We start from the raw sequence: 14,251 nt of genomic DNA on the forward strand, positions 1-14,251 counted from the left end.
TTATTGACAGTGGCAACTAATACCAAATTTACCTTTTTTTATAGTAACAGTGATATTTTGGTGGACGACATTGTTTACGTTATTTATATTATGCTGTCTATTTTTTTAATTATTTACAGAAAATATAATTAAAGGCCTCGTACTAATTGATGCAGTACCTCTGCGGACCACTGGGTGTTGACAGCCACTGCAATAAATGGCTTTTGGACCAATAAAGGCCCAAGAACTAAAACTGTTAGTAAGACAAGGCATCCACAGACATTAACATCAAGCAAACTAGACCAAGTTTCAAGTCTTTTGTTTATTTAAGTATTATCATGATCATAAATTTTCATTTTGCATTTTTCAATCAGAGCATCAACTCTGTTATGTGCACAATGATGAAATAAATTATTCTGAATGACAGAGAACGCTAGCATTATCAAGCATGTATATTAAGGCCAGTTTCTGTGTAATAAATTATTTGATCTGGTGGTAAAACAAAGAAATGCTGCTTTAACTGACAGACGCTTTAAGTTCACAGCCAAACAGAGAATGTGCAATTATCGAAATATAAACATAACAATTTCAATAAAAGTTCAAGGTATGAGTGCTGTTATGAATACAGAAGTTTTATATCTGTTTAATAAAATGCAAAAAGGCACCGTAAAACATTGAATTACAAATTAAAGAAAACTTTCAGAAAATCAATAACAATAGTAATATTAATTATAATGTGTTAATTAAGAAGACTAATATTTCTGTACAACCTTTTTCTGCATTTCAAGCATCAATTAGTTCCACAGCTGTTGACATTTTCTCAGTTCGATTCTCAGGTGCCTATATTATTTACCTCAACTCTAGAGCAAAATAAGCATCTCAACTATCTCTGGATTATAAATCTTATTTAAAGCATATTCATGTTAAAAACAATTCATCACATTTGCAGGTTTCCTCAACACATCTGAACAGTTGTGCTTCCAATTGAACAGTGCCAAAAACATCCTCAATGTACACCTCGGATGCTTTTAACGAAAAGGAAAAATTAACAAATTAACACAGCTAATCATGATTATTCTACATACACATAACAATACAAGTTACATTCTAAGTTATACAGACAAGCATTTTAGCTAAAGCACTCATTGTACCATTCAGAATTATGGAATAAAAAAAATATGTAGAACAGAGGTTACAAAGCTGAGGTTTAGGTATAAGACGCCTGCTTGCTACAGAATTTGAAAGGGGGGGAATCAGAAAATACAACAGAAATGAGATATTGCCGCAATTCCAATAGAAACACATTTGTGAGACTTTCTACTTGACAGCCATATCATTTCTGATTATATGGATGCAGGTTACAAAGCAATCAAAATACATGTAAAATTTACTTACAATCATTAGTTATGATATTGTGACTGTGATTTATTGTCATGATGAAAAGGATGTATTACCTTCCTTTTTTCTTTTTATATTTTAGCAGCCAAATATCTACACGAGGACTTGGAATTAGTAAATTCAGAAATCAGTGCTCTTAAAAAAGCCTGATCTCACAGGACGTTACACCCATAACATAACATACATAACATCCCTCCAGTAACAGCACTTATCTTTCTTCACATGTTAAGACTCTCAGGTTAAGTGGTTAAATTAAGAAAGCTACAAGTGTGAAGATGCATTTGTTTCTTAACATGGCTTAACATGGTTTTGGACCAAGACCATCTGGTTTACTGCTATTCCCTCCATAATTCTTAACACATGCAAATGAGTGGACCGCCAAACATTCAGAAGGAAGTGAGAAATGAAACCTAATGCTGAGCGAGGGCTTATTATTGCAGGTGCATACACACTTCCAATCCTATTTGCTGTTGCATTTTAAACATGCCGATTCCATGCAAGCCTGAAAGAAGTGCTCATTCAGTACCATAACTCTTCATAACTGTCAAAGAACATTATGGGTTAAATGAAAGTTAAGCTCAAGTAAGCGTTTATATTGTTGATTAACACAAAAAATAATTTCAATTCATCCCAACTTGTCCCTACTTAAGTTGGCATGAAATGGAAATTCATCCTCCCTAAATGCATATACAGTAGATTAGAGTGAGCCACTCACAATGGAACTGAATAGGGCCAATGTAGGTGCTATAAGCTTCACATCAATTCCTCTGCTAAAGCATGTATTATGTGATCTGTAAAGTCTCTCAAAACTGCATTTTTGGTGAAGCCCTGCTGAATGATTGGAACTGTACTGGACAACTGATATGTCATATGTAATATGTTTAGCATGTTGAAAGTTTTCCAGTGAGGTTTTGGTAACTTAAAGAGATAGTTCACCCAAAAATGTAAATTCTGTTATCATTTACTTTTCCTGTTCCAAACCTGTATTAATTTCTTTCTTGTTCTGAACACAAGTTATTTTGAAGAATGGTGGTAACCAAACAGTTTCTGGTCCCCATTGACTTCTATAATATTTTTTTTATACTATGGAAGTCAATGGGGACCAGAAACTGTTGGGTTACCAACAATCTTCAAAATATCGTCCTTTATGTTCAACAGAAGAAAGAACTTCATGCAGGTTTATAACAACTTGAGGGTGAGTAAATGACAGTGTTGCCAGACGTACGGTAATCGTATTTGTACAATAACTTGGACCTTTGTATGATCAGTAATGAAAAAAATCCCATAATGTACGATAATTTCAGAATTTTGTGACACTTCAAATGATGGTCGTTGTAATCATAGGGCTTCTATACTCATTGATCTAGCTGTGGATCCTACGTCTACCATCATGATTGTGAGGAGAACGTGGTGTTAGGCATGTCTTCCATCTCATCTCATTGTTACGTCTTCTCGGCCAATCATCGTGGAGAATGACTCTCTCTCACAAGCACAAGTTAATGTTCCTGCCGTGGCACTTAGATCAGTTGTTTCCAAGCTGAGGTTGATAGTTTAGCAATAAAGTATAGGAAATGAGTGCTAAAAAAGTAATGTGAAGACAGGGGAGAGGCGAAGGTTGTGTCAAAAAGTTGTTGGTCTAGATAAATAGCTGTATTCTGTACGTTTGACTTGTGTACGATATTTGTCTTCCAAATACGATAATTTTGAGCTTCTGGTATGATAATTGGACATTTCCAATCTGGCAACACTTTTAAATGATGACAGAATTTGCATTTTTGGGTGAACTATACCTTTAAGAAGACACAGATATGAGCTGTGTATCATTTAAAGTTTTAGATCCAGTCGCTGTCTTACCGGAATGGCTCCTGTTCATTTTGTGGTCTGTGCGCAACTCAAATGCTACATTCTCCACTCAAATATAAAAGCTGTTGTCTGTTAATGAAGTTTTAACAGATGAACTTGCGCCTCAAATGAACTTTTGTTATGTAAAATGATGACTTTTTTTTAGTTTTATGGACGTCACCATCTATGATATTACTTTAGTCACTGTTGCTGTTGTTACAGGTAACAGATTTTGATTTTATTGTAAGCTGCTGAGCGAACAGGACATTTCGAGACTCACACCTGCAAGTAAATAACACTACTGACAGGGTGAAAGTAGCCTTAGTAAGTGATTTTTGTCACACTAACTTATACTGTTTGTGTCATGTGGCTCTACTATTTAAACAGTGAGTACTGTATATTAATGTTTACCAATTAGCCTCATTCACTTTCATTGTAAGTGCCTCACCGTAACTGTAATTATTATTATTATTTTTTGGTAAAGAAACTTTTGAGGTGATCAGTATTGTTCCACAAATGCTGTCGATTGAGCTTAACATACTGTATATTAACCCAGAATATTTTATTAATGTTTCTTCCCCAACAGTTTGTCATTAATATAAATTCACTTTTTTGACAAATTGTCCATGCAATGATATGTACGTATAAACAGAAACGTATGAACAGCATGTCTTTTTCTTGTGAAAATTAGAAAACATATAGAGCGTACAAGACACTCCATTTCCTTTGGAAAAGAAGAACATGAGGGACATGAGGTTGTGTCCAGTCTCCACAGTGAGGTTCCTGTGCTCCGGGGGTTATTCGAGGCATACGTGAGGCAAGTTATGGGACTCGAGACTATCTCTTGGTCCAGCCTGGCTGGGAGACGGCCCACTGGCTCCTGTCCGTAGCAGCTCAGAAGATAAGGTTGTATCGTTGTTTTGTTGGTGGAGGAAGCTGTCGCCCTCCGTGGTGTCCAACTCTTTGTCATTGATGAACAGCTCTGTATCGCCCCAGTCAGCCAGCGGCTCGCGGTCGCTGGACTCATTGTTGCTGCTGCCGCTGCTCCGAGTGGACAGGCTGGGATGGCAGTCCGCAGCAGACGGTAGTATGAGGTTCTGAGCGGAAAGAGATTTTCCGAGCCCACGCTCAACCTGTAGCGAGGCAGCTGCTGTGGAAGACATGAGCATTAGAGGATCAATGTCAAGGCTCAAGTGTCTTCTCCACGACCCATCTTCCTTGGAGTTGCGTTCGGGCTTGACCCGTAGCTGTACCGTGCTTTGAATACTCTCAGCTTCCCTGTCCGACTCAACCTCGGTTTGGGTACTCAACAGGCAATTGCTCAGACACTCTGCCCGGCTCTCCTGTAGAGTCTCTGGGATAAGGCTGGTAGGCCGGCCTTGAGGCGTTGGTACCATAGGCGGGAGCTGAAGGGTCGCTGAGGTCGAATGGATTGTCGGGACCGGCCTGGTCAGCTCACTGAACCGCTGGTGACTTCTGGAAAGGTTGTTGGGGGTGAGAATGGGAGGAGGGGACACTGGGTAGAAACTGTCCGGGCTGGAGGGTTGGTTGTTGAGAAGAGGAGAAGATGAGAAAGAGGAGGCTGAATGTGGGTAACCAGTACCCAAGTTGAGTTCACTGGGGGCCAGAGCAAGATGCAGACCACGGTGTAGGTTACTGCTGCCTGAATGAGACACGCTGCTGCTGGTAAGCTGGGAGGATGATGACAAATCCTTGCTATGGATGGAGCTTTGGTAGTCGGAGGTTTGATCCAGCTCGAACAATGGCAAAGCAGAGAGACCAAGCATCGAAGATGAGCCTTTCTGCAACACCTGCCGGTATATATCCAACAACGAGTCCAACTTTGACTCAATGGACTGGACCTATGTTATAAAAGAAATAAGAAATCACATCGAATGTTCCTGAATTTTATGCTTAATTATCATTAATGTGTGCAAGTACATTACTGTTCAAAATTTGGGGTTGGTACAATTTTTTATGTTTTTGAAAGCAGTCTCTTATGTTCACCAAGGCTGCATTTATTTGATAAAAAAACAGTAAAATTGTGAAATATTATTACACTTGTACAAATTAAAATAACTGTTTCTATTTTAATATATTTTAAAGTATTATTTATTCCTGTGATACCAAAGCTGAATTTTCAGCAGTCATTACTCCAGTCTTCAATGTCACATGATCCTTCAGAAATCATTCTAACATTCTGATTTGCTGCTCAAGAAACATTTATTATTATTATCAATTTTGAAAACAGTTGTGTTGCTTAATTTTTTGTGGAAACCATGATACATTTTTTCAGGTTTGTTTGATGAATCAAAAAAACGGGATTTATTTGAAATAGAACTCTTCGGTAACATTATTTATAAATAACTGTACTGTCACTTTTTATCAATTTAATGTATCCTTGCTGAATAAAAGATTCTTTAATTTAAAAAAGGGGGGAAAAAATAATTAAATCTTATGGACCCCAAACTTTTAAATGTAGTGTATGTTTCATTAGACTGAATTCATATGGCTTACTTGTCTCTCTACTTTACAGACACGGCCAAGCATGCTCATGTCATGCTCCAGGGACTCTCCTTCTGGGAGGATTTTCTCCCTGCCTTTCCTGTCTACCGATATCTGCCCTTTTCCTAGTATCTGATCCACCCTGAGGAAAAAAAAACAAACAAAAAAACAGTGATTTTGAGCATACGTGAGGATGTACACCTTTAAACTTCTGTTCCTCAAGCTTGAGCATGGCACAGCACAGCAGGATAAGACTGGACTTTGGTTAGTGAAAAAGAAATGAAGTTAGTGCATCACCATCATCTATTTTTTTCTATGTTATAAAGACGGTAAGAAAGAGATGCTGATTTATTATTTTTACAATACAATTGAGAATTGGATTATTTACATTCTAAATGTTACTTGCTCTAATGTAAGGATTGGCAGTATCTGATCTACCTACGGTTAAAATATTAAATTCAAAATGATAAACAATACTCCAGAGAAACACCTACTGTGCAAGATTTCTAGCATAATGTAGTTTATATTTTCAGGTGTAGTGTATGATTATCCAAGTGTTTCCATGCAGAAAGTATGCAGACTATGTACACTATTTATAATCATTCATGGATTTCACATTTCATCATGTGACTCTGTGTTTGTGTTGTTAGAAAAGCTGTCTTATGGTTCCTCGTCTCTCCAAATTTATCATGCAAGAGTAGTTTGAGTTAAACCAACATCAATCAGCTGAACCAAGAGTGTGTGCTACACAATTTATAATCATCTCCTTGGTTGAAAACACATCACTATTTATTAATCACATTGAAGTCCAATGATGAAGATTATGTGTAATACACCAAAAAGTAAAGAGGTCTGTAAACCTCATATATCATTGGTTCTCAACCAGGGGGCCTTAAGATGACATTAAAAAAATAAACTAAAACAACTTAAAGCCAAGATATTTCTTATTTTAATTCAGCCACTCAACAGCCATGGTCTTGAAAAACCTTGGTGGCTTCATTTAAAAAGTGTGATTGTAGACTTGGAAAGTCATGTAAATTAATAAAATCTTAAAACCATATTTTATAATGGATATACATTTCTAGTTATGCCAAACCAGTAAAAAAAAAAAAAAAAAGGGTTAAAATTTTTTTTTGTTGCAGTCAAAAAGGTTGAGAACCACTGCCATTTAGATTCATTGTGGATACTGATTTTGTTTACTAGGTGAATGATGTGTAGGTAGTTCCAGTTCTGATAACATAAAATAAACCCTTTGAATAGTTTTAGTTAAATACATCATCACCATTGGACCCAATGCACAGTATGAACTGATTCAGGTAAGTATGGCCCCACGACTAGTCCCCCAGCCTTCTACAGGCCTCTGACCCAGCATGCTTCTTCTTGCTTTGGCTGTAATACAAGTGGAGAGAGGGAGAGGAAAGGTTCCTGGCTTTGGTGCTGAGTGTCTGATGTGGACCCACAGCTGTAGCGAGTCTAGATGAGAAAACATACGAGGGTCAAGTACATTTTTATGGTTGTGCCGTCAAGGAAAGGAAGTAGAGGAGGAGAGAGATGGTTGAGGAGAATGAGCTTATGGCACCAAGACAAGATACTACTGGGGCCGGTTGCATAAACTGCTAAGACTAGTCTTACAATTTAGTCACCTTTTTTTTTTTTTTTAAGATTGATTACCCCTAATTAACTGTTAGTTGTTCGTACTAGTTCGTAACATGTTACGAAACATGTTCGTAACATGTTATCATGCTATGTTTATGCAACTGGCCCCTGATCTGAGTTACATGCATATAGATACATCTCAGAAACATATTAATGATCAAACCAAATGTCTAGTTTAAATCTAGTTTAAATTCTGTTGTGTTAACTGTTGCTTCAAAGTCAGTCACTGAGGTATCAACAATTCAAGCCTAAATGTCAGTTAGAGATGGTTGTTCAAATCAGAGCGGTTGATTACACACCTGTTGGTTTACAATATTAAAGAATGACAACATTTTATTATGCTACTTTTTGATTAGCAGGTCATTCCATGCCGGATGAAATGTTTTACAAACTGTATGAGAACTAAGCTTTGGGATACAAGCCCAAATGCTAGGGAAAGCCAGGAGAAATCAATCAAAAAGTTAGTCCAATACACAGGCACATTTGTTCTAACACCATGCACCGCATAACAGTTATGCTGGTTTAGCATTGGCCAACCTTGTTAAAACAGGAGAGAGTTCTGCATGATGAAAAGCAGAGGAATCAAGGATTTGTAGGACAGAGCCAACAGCTTGAGGCTTTGGGTCAGTGACACATCACAAACATTTAATGTGTAAAAAGTGCTTGACTGCAAAAAAAATAAAATAAATATATATATGTGTGTATAATGATGTATAATGATGTTTTCAGTCAATATATCTTGAATTGTTTTTTTTTTTTTATAGACATACATTTATAGGCATACACTATCAACAAGCAAAAACTATTTGCCAATGAGGTAATGAACTTCATTCAATATATATTCTCTGAAAACAAGTCTTATCTTACAAAATTTATCTTGATTTAAGAATGTATTATTTTTATATAGTGTTTATCTGTGTAATGTTCATGTCCAGAAGGTAATGGTCACTAAGGATTTGGACACACAGCCTCAGCAAATGACTCATGTCTGGATGTTTCAGAGTTAAAAGGGTTTGGGGTAGGGGATTGTGGGTCGTCTGACCCTGGGGAGGAGTGTTTCCTCTTGGCCTGGCTGTAATACAAGTGCAGGGAAGGAGAAGAAAAGGTCTTGGCTTTGGTTCTCAAGGTCTGTGGACCCACAATGGTGTCCAACCTGAATGGGAGAGCGCAGACAGGGAGATAAGACAGACATGGACATGAGGTGTAGAAAGTATGCATAAGAAAACAAAGTTGTTGAACAACTTTCTGTACAGTTCAGCTCAATATTAGCTTTCTTTGAATTTGTCTTTGTGCTAACTGCATTTGTTGATGTGTATTGTGTAAGTGAGAAATTTATGCACAAAGTAAAACTATAAACATAAATGTTATAAATGAATTTATAACTTCAGTCACATGTTGAAGTTGAACATATTTTTGCCATACAAAAAGGGCTGGTTTGTCTCACCTAGTCTGGAGACTCTTGATCCGGCATAACATATCCAGGTGACCAGCAGAATATTGCTCAATCACATCTTTCACATCATACGGTCGCAGCGTCTCCTTAAACTTCTTCTTGGCCACATGGAATTTCATTATCCTGAAACAAGAAACAAGACTCAATTAACTTTTGGTGAGAAATTATATAACACCATACTGAAACACAAGCAAATGTATTAAAGGTAATGATGCAATACTTAATCTTTTTTCCGCATATTTTCTGGTTACAAGATATATTTATTTCAGACACAAAATTATATAAGTAAGTATATAAATAAAGACTTTTCTTACTTTGTTTTTTTAAACCATGAATGATTTTAATTGTTTCAAGAACCTCATTAAAATTTGATTTGCTTTACACTTAATACAAGAAAAAAACAAAATGGTAAGCAAAATTAACTTTGAAAATAAACTCCATTCCAGTTATGTATGCAGATATGTCTTTAAACCATACAGTATATTGTGCATATTAAGTCAACTCAACATATTAAACAAACCTCTTTGCAAATCACAAACAAACCTGCAAGTTGTGTAAGCTTGCTCATAACCACTAGAGGGCAGAAATAAGTCACGAATACCAGAACAGTTTATGACCCAGTCAGATATACCTCTGCTTTAAAAACACATAATAATAATATTACTCAAGTAAGGCTCATGTTCAAGTAAAGCTATGCGTGATGGATGACATTAGCTGTGTAAACACAGGTATTACCACAGGCACACTGAAACCCAAACCTATTCTATGCGTGACGTTCTTCTGAGTGAAGTTGGAACTGCAAATATTGACACAGAGGGGAACAAATCTCAGTGATCTGTCTCTCTAACGTCTTACAGATTCAAGCCCCTGTCAGTTTTTCTTCATGTCAGATGAGCTGATGTGTAAGCAGAACTGACTGTGAGCATGTCTATCTGACACCCTGGGAAAGAGGAGTGGGAAAAATCTCAGCCCTCCTGGGAGACCCTAATAATAAGGGGTGAGGGAAGTGAAAGAAGAAGTCACCTGAAGCAACATCAGTGGCCTCACCCAGCAGGAGAGAGACAGCAGTCGTGGTCTAAACCTAATGTCTCAATCAACAGGGCAGGGAGGTCAAAATGAGTGCGTTCAACTCTGCAACCACAGTGTGAATTCTTCAAACTTTCTTTAGGGGAGAACAAGGCACTCTGGGAAGTCAAACTAACCTGACGGCCCTGATCACTGCCTTTAGTGGGGCAGACAAATCTTCCACAGTCACATCACAATGGCAACCCTTCTCATCAAAAGCATCATCCGGTCCAAGATTGGTGTCAGCTGTGTGTGAGAGAGAAAGGGAAAGAATATGAATCATATTAAGCAGAAACATTTGTACAGCAGGTCCTCAAAAAGGCTAAAAACAAAATTAGGCTGAAAAGTAGACAAAGCCAAGGGCAGATCAATACAGCTATGAATCAAAATAGCATTCAAAGCAAATATTTCCCTTGACCGACACACACAGGCCACCCCAATCTCCACTGAGCTTTACAGCATACAAATGGGATAGAAGTAATAAAGTAAGCATTAAATTAAACTGAAAGGCAAAAAAATTATTAGGGATGCACCGATAGGATTTTTTCTTTCTTTTTTTTTTTGGTTGATACCGATCCCAAACAACTATTGGCCGATTCCGATATAAGTTTTGTCATTAAAATAGCTTACTGTATTAAATTATCAAAGTTCAAAAACACATGCATTAAAGCAGGGGTGGGGAACATTGATCCTGGAGGGCCATTGTCCTGCAGAGTTTAGCTCCAACCCTAATTAAGCACACCTGAAGCTAATCAAGGTCTTCAGGATTACTAAAGTTATAGGCAGGTGAGTGTTTTACTCTGCAGGACAATGGCACTCCAGGATCAACGTTCCCCACCCCTGCATTAAAGGGTATATTTGCCCCAAAATGAAAATTCTGTCATTAATTACTCACCCTCATGTCGTTCCAAACTCGTAAGACTTTCGTTCATCTTCGGAACACAAATGAAGATCTTTTTGATGAAATCCAAGAGATGTCTGTCCCTTCACTGACTGCCACTTTGAAGCTTCAAAAAGTTCATAAAGAGATCAGAAAACTAATCCATATGAATTGAGTGGTTTAGTACAAATTTTCTGAAGAGACTCAGTCGCTTTTTATGGCGAACAGATATAATTTAGGCTTTACTCACATGTAAACATTGATCAGCGAACATAAGCGGAAGCTCAACCTAACCTGAATGACGCACAATCTCTAAGATTTCTTTATGAACTTTTTGAAGCGTCAAAGTGGTCGTTGTGAAAGGCAGTCAATGGAGGGACAAACATCTCTCAGATTTCATCAAATAGATCTTCATTTGTGTTTCGAAGATGAACGAAAGCCTTACAGGTTTAGAACGACATGAGGGTGAGTAATGACAGAATTTTCAAATTAGGGTGAACTAACATCATCATCACTTTAAGTTATACTAGCTAGTTTATTGCTGCATCATCAAATCATCTTCACTGAACATGGATTGGATCCATTTAGAACAGACAGCAGCACAGCAGGAATATTATGCTGCTGTCACTGAGCTGCACGGATCCAATATACTGATACATATGTGTTTTATTTCTCAACTGTTTATGTTCTCTTAAGCCATAACTGACTGTTTACGAGAATACTCACCAAGATGGACATTTTGGTATAATTTTGTGTAAATTTGTCCATTCCAGCCGATGAAGAAGCAAAAGAGAACTCAATTCGGTATTTGAACGTTGTCTGAGACGCAGCTTTCTGTGCGCTCGCTTTGGATGTGTGCGTACACAAAACTTCCATACAGCGAGTAACAAGTATAATTTACTTATTTTTTGTATCTTGAATCCAATGTAAGTCAAGTCGCTTTAGATAAAAGCATTTGGCAAAATAAAAAGAAATAGACAAAGTATCTGGATATGATGCTTGTAGAAGAGAATGAATTCTTCCATAGAAGAATGCTGCCTGGAAGAAAGATCGCTATCAAGATGTGAAGAGTTTTGTTCCCCTTTGCTCCCCTGTCTTATAGGCTATATAACCTGTGGCGGATCTATAGTGTGTGTGTTATATAAGAGTATGAAGTCAGTGTGTGGTAACAGCAGGTTTGAGATTCATTTTGGGTTGATGGGTCTCATACAGGGCTGGAACTAGATCGCTGCTGCCACTCAGATGCTACCTTTGCAAATTCTCCTGAACTGGGCTACCTTTGTAAAAATGTACTTGAATGGGAATGTTACAAATAATGTTACTGTACAAATAACAACAAAACACGTAGATGCAATGTTGGAGAGTGACAAGAAGCAGTATTCTATTCTGTAGTAGTAATGCAATGGCAGCTTTTCCAGCTAGGTTTTAAAACACTACATTTCTGTGTACATTTCACATTGTTTGCATACATTTCTGCATTTTATATCATGTTGTTTGCATACTCAGCTTTGCTGAAAATTAAATGTTAAATGTTGGTTTTAAAATACTATACTAAACAGTCTCCCTATGTTTTATTTTCCCATGGGACCATGGGTTCTTGGTCCTTTGTGACTAACGTACAGTATTCTGTCAATACTGAATATCCTCCTATAAACAATGTCTCTATCTCTGCTTTGCTCTCTTTTTCCCTGACGGGCATTCTGGTGATGGGAGCATGAGCCAAGGATAACTAGTGCAAACAGAGGGCCCCAGGAGAGACCATGTTCTCCCACTGCAGCCCAATAGTGTGTGTAAATCCTGCCTTCAGGGATAAATCCAGAAAAACACCAATTACAAAAAAGTATATAGAGAAAGACTCATTCTTGTTTATAAAAGGGTCAAATAATGTGTCAAAACTAGCAGATAACAGCATAAAAAAAAAAACTTTTGTAAACAACATGAATTATTTATTTTTTGTTAAGTTAATAAAAACCCAGGTCTGATTATCAGCTAATGAGAATGTATACAAATTTGCTTCTGTAATTACAAGAGGAAAGAGGAAAAACAGTGATTTGACCAATCACCTTCAGCCGTTGCGCGAGACTGGCTCTTGAGTCTGAGCGATGGGCGGAAGCGTGTTCGGTCATTGAAGCTCCAGCTCTTCTGAACCTTGGCAGGGCTGCTGCCCTCAACCCCCGCCTCTGTGCCAGGAGAGCGTCGGTCGTTCACTGACATCTGTCTGCTCTTTACACTCTGACCACGAGGACTGGCCATTCGCACACGTTCCCGAAAACTTAACTTTTGGCTGCAGTAGGAGAGAGGAGGGATGGAAGAGGCCGGGAAGTGGGAAGGGACAAATAAACAGAAAAATAATTAAACATGGAATGGAGAGGAAGAGGTATTTATCTAATGTTTGGTTTCATAAAAACAGTTGTGATGGCTTATTTTGGAACTGTAAGCTTCCTTTCTTCAGTCTCTACCAGATTCCTCTAGTAAAACAATACATCTTACTTGGATGTTCTTTGCAGAAGCCCCATAAACTGTCTTATATTTTTCTCAAAAATTGCATCAAAAGACCATCATGCAACACAAATCCCATTCCAAGGATTCCACCAATCAGCAAGCAACATTTTGAAGCATGACTCTCTGTCCTTCCTACTTCTATTGCTACCTTCAATGTGGAGCAGCCTGACCATAAGCCGCCTTTCTAGGTCTGATGTAGAGGCCCGGAGAGGCATGTCATATATAGAATAAACGGTTTATGTGCAAAGCAACTATATACAAATATTTCTTCAAAGGCAGCAACTCCATAAGCTGGGGTTCTTAAATCATGCTTGATATATACATAGTACGCTGTGCTTTTTAGCTCATGCTTAGTAGTTTGTGTGTGAAAGAGATGTAGTGTAAGAGGAGAGTGGAGACATAAGGTGATTTACAAGAATATAGAGCCAAAGTTCATGCACATGCAATATGCAAGTTTATGACTAATGTGTTTAATAGGTGGGATGCAAACTGAGACATATACAGTACAGTCAGAGATATCCTTCATAGCTGAACTGAACCTTTAAAACTGTTTAATTGAATCATTATTCCTGCAGGTATTATAATATGGATGCTGGTGGTTTGAAGTTAAAACATCTTTTCACTACTTCATTATTTTGCTACATGGATGTTACCTATACTAAATCAGATCTGTAATCTGTAAAAATTGATATTGTAGAGTAATTGCTGCATGTCAGATAGGGGGTGTTGGATAAATCAGTCATTGGCAGTTAAATCCTTCAGGCAACAGGCACAGGACCCTCATATTAAACCCTCTGTAGGGTCTGTAAGGGGCAGGGTTATCTGAGGTGGCCGTCATCATCCATGCATAAGGTTAGTTAGCATTCACATAGGTCATATTGCTGGAGCAGTGGGGGATGCTGGGTACCTATATATCCGTGTGGTATACCTCCTGAAGAGCCTCTGTCTATTACTATGACCCTTACTAAGGA

General features: G+C 37.8%; 1 protein-coding gene across 7 annotated transcripts in view; it reads right to left on the minus strand.

Moving 5' to 3' along the window:
* Nucleotides 1-281: 281 nt before the first annotated feature.
* kcnq5a (potassium voltage-gated channel, KQT-like subfamily, member 5a) overlaps nt 282-14,251 on the minus strand; it is a 124,084-nt gene continuing 110,114 nt past the window's right edge. For 3 of the 7 annotated variants that reach the window (XM_051917331.1, XM_051917333.1, XM_051917332.1), the window contains 7 exons: nt 12,842-13,062; nt 10,036-10,144; nt 8,825-8,956; nt 8,423-8,533; nt 7,090-7,197; nt 5,737-5,866; nt 282-5,081 (listed from right to left, as the gene is read on the minus strand). In XM_051917331.1, the coding sequence (XP_051773291.1) occupies nt 4,017-5,081; nt 5,737-5,866; nt 7,090-7,197; nt 8,423-8,533; nt 8,825-8,956; nt 10,036-10,144; nt 12,842-13,062 (1,876 nt within the window). In that variant the 3' untranslated portion in view covers nt 282-4,016. The remainder of the gene's footprint in view (nt 5,082-5,736; nt 5,867-7,089; nt 7,198-8,422; nt 8,534-8,824; nt 8,957-10,035; nt 10,145-12,841; nt 13,063-14,251) is intronic. The other 4 variants (XM_051917337.1, XM_051917336.1, XM_051917338.1 and 1 more) reach the window with 2 other exon arrangements.

The sequence above is a fragment of the Ctenopharyngodon idella genome, chromosome 13 (genome assembly GCF_019924925.1).
Source record: "Ctenopharyngodon idella isolate HZGC_01 chromosome 13, HZGC01, whole genome shotgun sequence".
In the NCBI taxonomy this organism is placed as follows: Eukaryota; Metazoa; Chordata; class Actinopteri; order Cypriniformes; family Xenocyprididae; genus Ctenopharyngodon; species Ctenopharyngodon idella.